The 12,667-nt window shown below is 41.8% G+C and overlaps 1 protein-coding gene across 8 annotated transcripts in view; it reads right to left on the bottom strand.

The window, feature by feature from the left end:
* Positions 1-4,146: 4,146 nt before the first annotated feature.
* Positions 4,147-12,667, bottom strand: part of pax2a (paired box 2a) — a 30,914-nt gene continuing 22,393 nt past the window's right edge. For 2 of the 8 annotated variants that reach the window (XM_044373833.1, XM_044373834.1), the window contains 4 exons: positions 10,642-10,857; positions 8,730-8,831; positions 7,155-7,241; positions 4,147-6,966 (listed from right to left, as the gene is read on the bottom strand). In XM_044373833.1, the coding sequence (XP_044229768.1) occupies positions 6,890-6,966; positions 7,155-7,241; positions 8,730-8,831; positions 10,642-10,857 (482 nt within the window). In that variant the 3' untranslated portion in view covers positions 4,147-6,889. The remainder of the gene's footprint in view (positions 6,967-7,154; positions 7,242-8,729; positions 8,832-10,641; positions 10,858-12,667) is intronic. The other 6 variants (XM_044373832.1, XM_044373840.1, XM_044373836.1 and 3 more) reach the window with 3 other exon arrangements.

Below are 12,667 nucleotides of genomic sequence, written 5' to 3'. Positions count from 1 at the left end.
CAAAAGACAAGATCAAACTTTTGGCAAAGCCGGCGCTGCAGCGGGCCGATAGTGTTTCCCAGCGCTGTACGTTGACCATATGGACATCATAATCACCCATGGGATGAATCAGCAGATTCTTGATCTGGAGCCCAAAATCACACGACACCTTAATTAGCTGGTGTTGATATCGCCCTTCACAGCACTAATTTGTCACCGCCAACAAAACAGCTTCTGGCAAGCATGCTTCTGTTGAATTTTGTCAACACAGTTAAGGAAACAGAGAAGGAGCATTTGAGGTGACAAATATATGAATTATGTGAGTAAAATCCCCTCTGACAGGTAGCTCTCCTAGGCATTTCTGTTACCAACAAAGATTTCATGTTGAATCCTGTCACATATCAGCAGTCAATTATGAGGACATAAGCATGAGTTTGTCTTGCTTATTTCCTGAATAATATATGCAGCCATCGTTAAATTATTTGGAACTGTGTTTATTCTCAATGACATGCAGTTCCCAATAAGGTGTAAATAATTGCTGCCCTCCTCAGGAGGTGTAGCCACCATGAAGCAGTGAGTTGAAAAGGTCAGATGTGTTCTGCACGCCAGCTCTAAAGTGGTTTATTAGCATCCCAACGACATATTCAGGAGATCGTCTGAGACATAATTACCTGGATAAGGTACAGATGAATACTGTATTTGGGGGAGAAGGCAAGGTTGGTTGGATATTGGCTTTGTCTCCATTAACCTGGAGCACGGTGTTAAAGGATCTGTTTGTGGAGAGAAAATGACACGGAGTCGGGCTGACGGGGCTGGACTGAGACAGTTAAAGGCCCCTCGCTGCATAGGATAATTAATAAATAAAATACCAGGGGAGCCCCTGCCATGCCTTCGTCTATGACAGGGGCTGTCTCCAGTGCGCTAAAGCATTAAATGACCAATTTCTGTCAGACTAACTTCCACCGCGCTCTCTCTCCCTCTCCCTCTCTCTTTTGCTTGCCCTCTCGTCTCCACTACACTCTCCAGCCTGTCTCACCCCTCTCCCTCGTTCCCTCCCTTTGCTTCCTCGTTTTCTGAAGTGGGGCTACTTTGCTCTCTTTGCACTGAGTTTTTCAGCGACTGATGGCTCTAGTTCATTTCTGCTGAATTAATTGGTCCCTGAATGAATTCTGTTGACAGGGCAATTCATCATGTGTTTGGCCTGACAGTGACTGGGTGTTGGGTAGGGGAGGGGGTAGAGGCGTCGGAGAGTGTGTGTGAGTGTGTGCGTGTGTGTTGGGGGGGGGGGTTGAAGCGGGGTGTGGAGGCAGTCAGAGGTGGTGGGGGTTGGTGATTGTGGCCTCCCACTTTTCTTTCTCCCCTCTTTGCCTGGTCTCGTCTTCTTCCTCCATCCTGCTCAAGCTGCAGAAGGCTGGATGTTCTTGTTGCACAGTTTTACCCAAACAGTTAGGACTCAAACAAATCAACCCCCCCGCACCCCCTCGGGCTGGGTTTCTGTCAGACAGAAGACCCTCTCTCAGCTTGAAGGGGGCACACAGGTCAGTGCTACCCCATTTTACACACTTTGGCCTTTTGTTATGCCCCTATACACTTCCTCCCCAACCTCAAATCCCTCCCCACCACTTGATGTGCACACACAAACACAGAAACGCCGTTCCTCACCCCACAGCTCCTCAGCCCTTTTGGAGAGTGACATAATCAGGTAGCGAGGCATATTTAGTGCTTAATTACACAATGTGTCGCACAATGGCCATTCAAAACGATAATTTAGCTCCTGAAGGGAAATTGCTCTGCACTGCTGACTGATCTAACAGGGATGGGAATGGTATAATAGCATATAGTTGGCAGATGAGGCCTGGTTGAGAAACGCAGCAATTGCTTTTCTCCAGACAGCTCTCCGACTGCTCATTATTCTAACTGCGAACTATGCTACAGTACAGGATACACACAGAGCCCGAGCATCCTCTGAGCTTGAACGTGGAGAGCTCTTTAGGCTGTGTTGAGTCAATCAATGCTCACTCATTACAAACATCACAAAGTCATGTTCTTGTCGCCTGGATGGTCTCACCCGCCGACAGTGAAAATAACCTCATAATCATCGTTCTGTCAGGATCAGGATCATCAGAGACCGGGCTTGAACTCTCTGACTCCCCTGCTACACTGAAATAATCTTACTGTTGGATGGTGATTTATTTTCACAGGGACATTTTCACAATACTTTATTTAGATTTAATTTTTCCTGTTGACCATCCTTGTACCAGGATCATAAACACACAGATGCCTCTTCAGAGACACTTAAAGAGTAGAGTTTGAAGACATGAACAACATGAAAAAGAGCTATTTTCAACCAGTAACCCATAAAGTCGCTTCACATTATACCACTGGACCACTATGCTGCTGCCTCTTCCCAACCCAATCCATTTGGGATTAACAGGCTTAACGAAGTTGTGAACAATACTGCACCCATGCAGCCACTAATTAAAGCCGCTTCTAATGAGGGCCCGTTGATTGACACAGCAGGGTTGGCCTCTCCCCTCGCCAGCATCAACTATGACAGCCACATGATGAGGCTGATGACAGGCTCCCATGCAGACAGATGACAGGACGTCACTGCTAGACCACCACCACTCCTCATTTCTGAACAATACCGCGCTATTATGGCACCTCACGATTCATCGAATCTTTCTCTCTGGTCATTTCATGGATGTTTACACAAAGAGAGATGATTATATATTGAATTCTTAGGTGTTAACATTGTATGTGGCGGTGTTTATTCCGGTCACCCTGTTGACTGTTAATCTTATTTTAGATACTTAGGATTGGAAGAAAAAGTAGCAGGGGTTATAAAGAAGTGCAATATAAAAAAATACAATCTAATGCAATATGTTTATGTCTGAATAAAACTTAAAAATTGCAAGGCATGTCCTCAGAATTTCCTCTTTAAAATTGGCTTATTTCACTGTATATATTATCAGTGACAGACATGAATCATGCCAAAGAGGCCGAGCTGCAGGGCATCACCAGGCCAAGTCGACAATGAGGGTGAAGTGTTTCAGTAAATCTTGCGTGAGGCCCATTGGCCCCTGTGGCAGGGCCTCTCTGTGCGGGTTTGAGAAGCCCACAAGGATGACAGGTGCTTTTCGTAATGCCTAACTGATGAGAGCCAATCAGTGCACCCCATTCTGCCGCTGTGTGTCTCTTCTCCTGTTGTTGTCATCTGGCCCGCTAAAGTAAAGATGAGCTTGACTGACAGATGCATCCGGGTTCACAGTTTATTGGTTTCTACGAGAGAGCCAGATATGCCAATTTAGACAGGGTAGTGACAAAAAAGTTCCCATCTAAATGGAATAATTTTACCACTGGGAATTCTCAGCTGGGAGAAGAGGGGGTGTTAGCGTGTGTGTGTGCGTGTGTGTGTGTGTGTGTTTTTATCTTTTAACAAGGCCTGAATGACAAATACATAGGACAGTTAGGGGCTGACAGATACAGCAGCTTTTGATGCTTCACAGGGGATCCATGAAATAAACAATAGGCAGAGGAAGCAGAGAAATTGAATTACAACTGGCTGGGGTTGTGTGTTTTAGAGTAGAGAGTGTGGAGAGGAGACGAAGCAGCAGCAGCAGCATCAGCAGCAGCAGCGTGGTATGGATGAAACCAATGCATCATTAAATATACTGGAGTCAGAAGCTGGGGCAACAGTCTCCTGCCTTTCCAACAGTCCTGCCTGCTTGTCTCACCCTTTTCTCCCGCTATCTTTCTCTCTTTCTCCTTCTGTCCTGCACACACACACACACACACACACACACACACACACACACACACACACACACAGACACACACACACACACACACACACACATACACACACAAACACACATGCACTAACATCACTGCAGTTGTTTTTATTATGCTTTAAACAGAAATCATAATCTATCTGATTTCTACCAATATCCACACACATGGAATAACCTCACACAAACAACGTGCTATGCAGCTATCATGTAGCCCATTTCACATTTGAGAGCTGTAACCAGTACGAGTGCCTTCTGTAGTCACATTCATAAAACCAAACATCAATACACTAGCGGCAGGCTCGCTCCCTGGGAACCTTGAACTCTGAATCATTTTCTTATGGGGTTAATAATGAGGGGACACCGAGTCAACGACTGACATATAAAAGAATTTATTTCTCATGTGCACAAAAAGAATTGGAACAGAACTGAAACAGAACAATGATTGAGGCCACAAGGCTTTCCGTATAGATTTTCATCAGAAATCCTTTTTATGTCCATGACACATCTCCTGTATCATCTTTACAACAGCAGAAGACCCATTTCTTCAGAGGTGCTCCACTTACTAAAGCAAAGACTTCGCCTGAATGACGGTGGCGTGCACTCTCATTTTCAGATATGTCAGGCTACATGTAGACAGAAATAGGCAAATCCCAAGTGCAATTTGAAGAGGATAGCTTCTCCCGTAGAGCAGGACCGCAGTCTTTATTTTTTCTGTTATCTGGTGCCCTCCGCTTAACCCTGGTACCAGATGATGTGTTTGCTTGTGTGGAATTAAAGTAAACTTCATCTTGGATGCCTTACGCTAAATAGCTGGGCTGAGAGAGTGTGAGGAAGTGAGGAGGGAGAGATGGGTGAGTGGGAATAAGTTTGGATGTATTTCTATACATGGAGGCACAGATGACTGTAATTTGGATTAACATAATGATCACAACATCTACTAACAGCAAACAGGACACTATCTTTGATTGTTGCCAAGGACTTCAGTTTGATAACATCTTCATTTAAGGGAACAAAAGTGAAACCAGAGAGAAACCATTTCACGCTGGAGGTCTTTTGTACTTTTATGCTGTTCTCCATTTTTCCTATAGAAGACCTTGAGGGTTACTTAGTCTAAGCCCAACAACAAAAGATGATACAGAAAGCCATTTAACTCATTGCATAGTGACATAAAACATCATCATGACAATATCATGAAAATAAAATAAAATGACAAAGACAACCTACTGTATGTGATGTTAGCATCTGAAACCTGCTACTTAAGTAGCCACAGGTTACACGGAAGTTGTGCCTTTCTCTAGAGCACAACATTACATTAAGACACAAATGTAATGCATGTTTTTTTTTCAGTCTGTATATCTACAAAGGGAGCCAGTACATTAGTATGATACTGCAATGGTGTGTGTGATCATATTTACAGAGAAGAATTGTCTTCACATTATTCACAAATCATTCTACAAAGCAGCATTTGTTGCAACTGATGGAATATTGAGTCACTGAATGTCACCTTTTTTCATTACAGTCATATGCATCATCATGTGGTTTGCCCGTTGAAAATACACGACATACATGTTCGGTGTTGACTACTTATTTAAAAGATAATACTGATTTATTTATGCATACATATACTGTAAATAAAATATTAAATATCAAACTAAGTCTTTGGCAAATGTAGTTAAAAGTACATTCACAAAATATTTTCCAAAAAGCAAACTTAACCAGTATTTTCTTTCAGTCCTTGTGGAGAGTTGAACGTAAATCGAGGAGGGTGGTGGTGAATATGTGTTTGTAAAGGCAATTAATTTCATTGAACAGGCATGAATTTAGTTTGGAAAAACAGGTTTGTAAGGCAATTGTTGAAGTTAATTTACAGTTGTTTTGCTCAACTGCGGACAGCTTTCTAAACTGTGTAGGCATCTAGTGGTATGACTAAGTAGCTGAATAAAGTATAACCCAAGAGAACTGAAAGATTTGTTCATGTAGCCAAAGAGCTATGGCTTACAAACTCCTCAGAAACTCTGAAAAAGATATTTACTCAAAATCACAACTGTCTGTCTGTCTGCTTTGTGTTTTTACACCTATGCAACGTAAATATGTTTAACTTATGCTCTAACTGGGTAGGTTAATTAATCTTAATTTTAAGAGAATGTGCCAAATAAATCAAATAAGCTGAGGTTATAGTGCAAAAAAAGAGCAAAAGGACGATCGTGCATGGACATGGACATGACTGGAAAATGAGGGAAATGTGACAAAACAACTACTCTGAAAAATCTTTGATACCTTTTTTTACATTAAAAATAGTGACAGAAAAAATAATTTAAAGTATTAAAAATTCTGTCCAGACCATTTTAAGTATAAGGTCGCCATGTTTTTAATACTTTGAAAAAACGATTTACATTTTTTTTTTACATCTGATTGTTTGCCACAGGGAGGGTGAAGTTGCCATTGGTCTATAGGGTCAGTAAATGTTGTAGGACATGCTGATAATGTCGGCGGGACTGAAGAAATGGGAGCAGAAGACATAGTCAAAGCACCAGAGTAAAGCCCGCCCTACAGTGTGGAGCCAGGATCTCATTAAGTGTCAGAGGGGCCCTCCAACACTGGCTCAAGTCTCTGCATCATCAAGCTATGGAACCATTCTCGTCTCCCCTGGACTTCTCTCTTTAGAGCAGAAAAATACTGCAGTTCATTAAGTAAAGGAATGTGAGGATCCATGAATAAAATAACAACAACAACAACAGCAACAAAGAAACAAAAATAAAAACCCACAACATTGTTTCCACATGGTATTCTTCACACTGTTTTTCTTCAATTTATATTTTATAATATATATATTTATATAATCTCTTAAAGTCATTCTGGAAATGTTCAGGCCTGTGAGACAGTGAGGGCATGATGGTTGAGTTCTGAACGCCCGCGGGCCCTTTTGGCCCAAAGTGTGTGTAACGCTGAAGCTGGGCTAGTTGCATCGGCTTCGACCTCGCCGATCCTTCCTGTTGGGGGGTTGGGGGTTCCTTTAGGATTCCTCCTCGCTTCCCTTTGACCTCAGTGTATCTCAGACGGGGACAATATGGACGCCAAAGCCCTGCCCCTGCAGTTTGAATTGGTCTCCATGGTAACTAGTGGCGGTCGTATGCAGTGGCAGCAGTGGGAGGTGCGGAGCCACGGGATGCGGCACTATAATAATAAGGGGAACCTGAAAGTTAACAGAAGAACGAGCCGTTGGAAACCACGGGGTCAAACATCATGTAAGACACATGTGTGCAAAGCTCCAAGGACAGAGAATATATTACAGTCTCCAAATATGGTTTGTATTTGTCTAGAACAGATCAAAGTTCAGTATTTACAGTATATTTGGTAGTTTTTATTATATAAGTTACTTACTTAGTAATGCTGGATTGCTGAACCGCCATGCTTCGTTGTAAGTGGTGTATTGTGGATGAGAATAAGGGTTTCCAGAAAAGTCCCCTCCTAGACAACAAATCAATAAAAATAAACATTAGCAAAGAGCTAACAAAGAAAATACTGACAGCCTTTTGTTAAATATAAAGCTGTAAAAAGATGCCTTTTCACCAAGTTACATTGCAGTTACATTACAATCTTGTCGCACAACAATGTTTCTGAAGCATTTCTGTCCTGGCTGCTTCTATAGCTTTCCTCAACAGTCCCTTTAGGTGAATTGATTGTTTTATTAATCCTCTGTTAGTCTTTAGGATTTCCTCTATTCTCTCCTTAAGTGAGGACTTCACTGCTTTTAAGCTATGATGCTTCGCTTCAAAACTCCCTAATAGGTTCTCTCAAACTCTCATTCTATCTTTGTCCTCCCTGTGCGGGTCGTGGCGGGAAGGACGGGAGGCTGAGGGGATGTCACAGAGCGATGCTGTGGGTCCACAGGTTTCTTTCTTTTACGAGACTATAAAGGCGGGGTTTTATATGAAGCTGCTGAAGAATGGCCTTTGCTTTAACAGTGTTTGGGGCCAGACACTAAATCTTAGTCATTCGAAAAAAAAAAAAAACCTACAACCCCTGGATTAAGAAGGCCTTTGTGCTTGTGTACTTGTATGTGGGTTTGTTTGTGTATCTTTCCAGTGGTGTATAATCCAGTAAATCAAAAGTAATTTTCTTAACTTAATTTGATATATCAGCTTTTACCCCCACGTATATCTTGAATTGTTACCCTCATACACACTGAGCTCACTTGTAAATACTGCACGCCTGCTTTGATTATTGGTCAGTGTGAAAGGTACATGTCTCCAAGCAATAAAGGGAATTGTGTTTTCAGTTGTTTGGAGGAGAGATCTACACACGCTGGCAGCTATAGCATCCACACTGCTGGTCCCGTAACTCGAGCTCATCCCTGAGAGAGATAGTGATTTAAATATTTACAGGCCCTCCACGCCTCTGTGTTTTGACCCTTAACTGTTTGCTGTGAACCTGAACTGCAGGTTAAGTAGAGGGGAAAGAGATACGCTCTGCAGCCCTGGGTGTCCGGGGAGGCGAGGAGAGGAGCAAAAGCAGTGTTTATCGACGGGGCTGGTGAGAGTGCGCTGTGTGGACACGGCGAGGGTAATGAGCGCTGGGAGCTGGAGTGTAACTGAGAGGAACTGTCCTATCTCACGGCCACTGATTGTGGTGATCGCCTATTGAGTTCATCTAATGTCCTCGTCCGCAGACGCTAACCACACGCTAACCGCAGTCTAACACAGCTATAACAAGCTTGCTTCAATCTTTTCAGTCAGAAGCATGCTTATAGGGTTCTTCTGTCTCTCAATAGTAAATGTGTGTGCAGGTATTTGTTTGTCACAGTCACAAGTATTCACATACTGTACGATACATCACAGAAAGGCATTATCACATGTTTAGCTTAGACTGACCTCACGTTTTTTTTAAACAAGATCAACTGAAGGGTACTATAAACTAAAATTAATGGCATCATAAAAAGAGTGTAGTGTCACCTACCAGGAACCATTCCAGCGAGTGTAGAGGTGGGGTAGCTGCCTTGTCCCGTGGGGGGGACGTGAGGCGGGTAGCCAGGTAAGGTGGTGCTGGCCATGTCTCGACCTGAGGGCACACAAAAGGAAAACAGTCATAAGGAGACTCAAATACAGAAAAGTTGAATATGAATTTATGGTTTCTATTACTAGTTCAGAGAGTTGTATGGTAAATCTGAAACATATATTATTTTAACCCTGCCGCAATTGAAATTGTGTTTATATCCAAATTATTTGTGATAAGAAATGTAATCACTGCCTGGATTAGTGTCACAGGCAATGTCTTTCGAGTGTCGAGTGCCATTTTGAGAAATGCTTGGTTTGCCACTGGAGACTGGGATTCACATCCTGAGTCCCACATGTGGTAAAGTTTAGGCAACAAAAGCGCTTTGGTTAAAGTCAGTGAAAGTTCATCGTTTTGGTTTGATGTAAATAAAGTAAACATGATGTCTTGCATGTAAAGTCACTGCAGACTTTTCTATATTAAAACATGACCATGAAGTTTCCCTAACCTTAACCAAGTGCCATAATATAACCATAAATACAAAAACCTTAAATGATTCTGTGTTTAATGTGTTACTGATACCTTCAATACATTTTGTGACTTGCCAGGTATGTTAATTAACATCTCCTCATTTTACTGATAAGAAAACATAATCCAGGTGGCATCACTTTTCCATCAAAATTTAATTTCTGTTGCAAATTTGTTATATATAACATAATTTCTAGGAGACAGGGTTGATCATTCACAACACATTGTTAGAATGACAAAAATAGGCTTTTTTGTTCAATTTAATCCATTGTTTACTAACCAGTATAGTAACATTGTCATTTATTTTTTGTATTTCTGCACACACTTTCTTGGGGGGAAAAACAATTTTCATTTAGATCCTAAATATTGCAATTATGATATAAAGTGAAGTGATGCATATTGTATATTCACAGAGAAAAAACAAATGATGCCACTGTCTGTCGAAATGTTTCAGACCATTTAATTTCTTATGCAAGATCATTTTGCAATAATCTGAAGAAATAAATAGTTAAAAAATGCTAAAAAAAATAACCACAAATTATTCATCTCTACAGATGCCACCACAATATGTAAAATGTTTAATGAAGTTGCATGTTGTCCATCTATTTTCTGAGCTGTTCATCCTGTCTGGGGTTGCAGGGGGCTGGAGTCCCAGCTTGCACTGGACAGGTCACTAATCTATCACCAGTCATTTAAATGATTTTTTATGGAATTATCTCATGGGACACTGCAACTGCTATAACATTAATATACCAAAGTTATAAGCAGCTTTAAAACTGTCAGGAGCATCAGACCAGTGAGAGCACCCTCTGCTCTCTGCTCCACATTCAGCTCTGTAATTAACACTGACAGCATCGGGTCTGACTGGATGAGGGGGCACACAGGACAGAAAGCTATGGGTCCAAAGGAGCCCCCAGCATCAGCCCTAAGTCTCTGCCTCTGCCCCCCAAACCTCTCCTCCCCCCTACTTTTCACCTCCTCTGGCCCCTCAGACCTTGGGCCTGTCACGAGGCTGGAAGGACCTGGAGGTCTATTGTTAACCCGAGAGACAAGCGAGGGGTCAGAGCTGGAGAAAAGGGGGTGAGGGCAGTCGCTGTTAATGAGGGCCAAGCAATCAGTTTTGCTCCTGTGTACACAACAGTAGAGTGAAAAAAAAGCATGATGGGATTGTTGTTATTGCAACGTGAGAGGCAGCCATTTTCATTTAGTGTATATTTGAGAATTACTAAATTATTTTAAAAAAACGGGAAAGTAGGAAAGTAAAGAGGAAAGTAAAGAAAAAATCAACTGGACAGAGTGAGCTTGATTTAATTTTGATCTGGTTTTGGAGCCTTTAGGAAAGCTGTACCTGCTATTAAAGGCTGGCTGGCATACTGGCCGTAGCAGGAGACATGGGCATGGGCAGGGTAGCTGGGAGTAGAGGCATCTACAGAGAGGCTGGACTGGTGGGACAAGATGTCAGCTAGAACAGAGTCCCCAACAGAGGAGGGGGTGAAGGGGGCAAAGGATGCCTCATGGGGCTCCCGCTTTACACACATGGAAGGTGGATATGATGGGTGAGAGTCTGCCGGGTGGGGAAAAAAAGAAAGAAAGAAAAAAAGCTAAATATAATGTAGACATACAACTCCACACATACATGCATTCACTTCAGTCACACAGATGTATGATGGGATGGATGTTTAGTTTTCTAAGTGACCGAACAACCAAAAGAAAAACTACTGTACCAGGCCAAATACTGTGTGTTGACAAATGTGGCACAGCAGTGGAGAAAAAGAAAGTTTTTAGATTTATCATGCACATAACCGAACACTACCACAGGCTATTAAATCATACAGAGACAATGCTCCAAATGCTTAGCAGACCTGTGGTATGAATTAAAGGAAACCTAAAGCTTTGGACTATCTTTCATATGAGGAACACTGAGTTATAAGAAGAGTACTTGCTACTTTACATGTATTGTTGTATAATTTTGAATCCTTTGAAGAACAGACATTTCCTATGGATTCTGAATAGATAAACAGTCTTTAGCAGTTGATTTGTTCATTTACATAGCTTATAATAATAATCTCATATGCACCCAGCAGTAATTCATTCAACTAAGTGGAAACATACACCAGTGAAATGTTGCAACAACACATCGCGCCTGATCAATCAAGCTCAAATGCGTAAAAATTTCCCCAAGGTTTTAGGAAAACAAACAGCATGATCTCACGGCTGCTTTCTCACAACAGAATCACTCCCACAAATAACCAAACAATCGGCTTGCAGACAGCTCAAAACTCTACACTTTGATCTAATTTAGCTGATGAGTCTTGGCATCTTTCATTTCACCGGCTTTGCCTCTCAAACCTATGCAATCAATGTGAGCTCTGTCTCCGGCCTCTCTGCGTCTGCTGCAGAGCTTGCTCTGTTTGCTGGGGCCTGTAGGGAGAGATGGCTCTTTCCCGACACCATGATAGCCTCATTAGCTGCTTCCCCCATCATTGTTGTTTTACAACAGGACTGTGTGTTGCGATTCCTCATTAAGATAAGGGCTGCTCTATGGAAGGGGGATGCAACCTTGTCAGCTCTATGAACCTAATGCCAGAGAATCAGGAAACTTAACTGCTTTCCCATAAAAAACCTGTAGTAGGTTCTCTAAATATCTTTCTCCCTCTGTGTCGCTGTGATGGCTGTAAATGTGGATTTAGACAGAGGTACAGCAATTACAGAGTACCTTCATTTCATTGAGACAAATACCATTGTTATGGGAATGGCACAATGTTTAACAATGTAGGTTTTTAACAAGTGCGCAAGACATACAGTGTGATCAAATCATTAAAGAGCCATGAACCTCTGGCATGAACAGAAATATTATAACAAGTGAGCTTTGCATTTAATTGGGTGGATCTAAAGTTTGTGCTGTACAAGTATGGCATACATTCATCGGAAGTAGGGTTTGCTTAAAGGAGCCATATGAAACAGCTCGTGCTCAGTCCTGCTCTTCAGTTAATTATATCTAACATGTGGTCTATTCAATTCTCTCAAGTTATATTTAAACCTCATCCCTGCAGAGAAAATGGGTATTCGTTGATACAAGACAATACAAGGATGATGTTAGTGGTTAGCTTCTGTCGGAGTTACCATAAAAACACTGTAACATACACTTAAATTGGCTAGATTAGCAATTTTACCCATGTTGACGATCACAGCAAGCCTAAACCTGAGATGCTACAGTGTAGAACAGCCTTACCGCAGTCATACAGATAAAAAAAAAGGAAACATGGTTAAAAACAAAGGCAAACTCAACAAGAGAGGTCTTTATAAAATATAATCCAATCACTGTGTGTTACAGTTTAGAAAAATGTATTGTGAATCATGTTTAGGCAGATACA

This window comes from Thunnus albacares, chromosome 14 (genome assembly GCF_914725855.1).
Source record: "Thunnus albacares chromosome 14, fThuAlb1.1, whole genome shotgun sequence".
Classification (NCBI taxonomy): Eukaryota; Metazoa; Chordata; class Actinopteri; order Scombriformes; family Scombridae; genus Thunnus; species Thunnus albacares.
The sequence above is the reverse complement of the archived record's forward strand: the minus strand, read 5'-3'. Positions and strand labels throughout refer to the sequence as shown.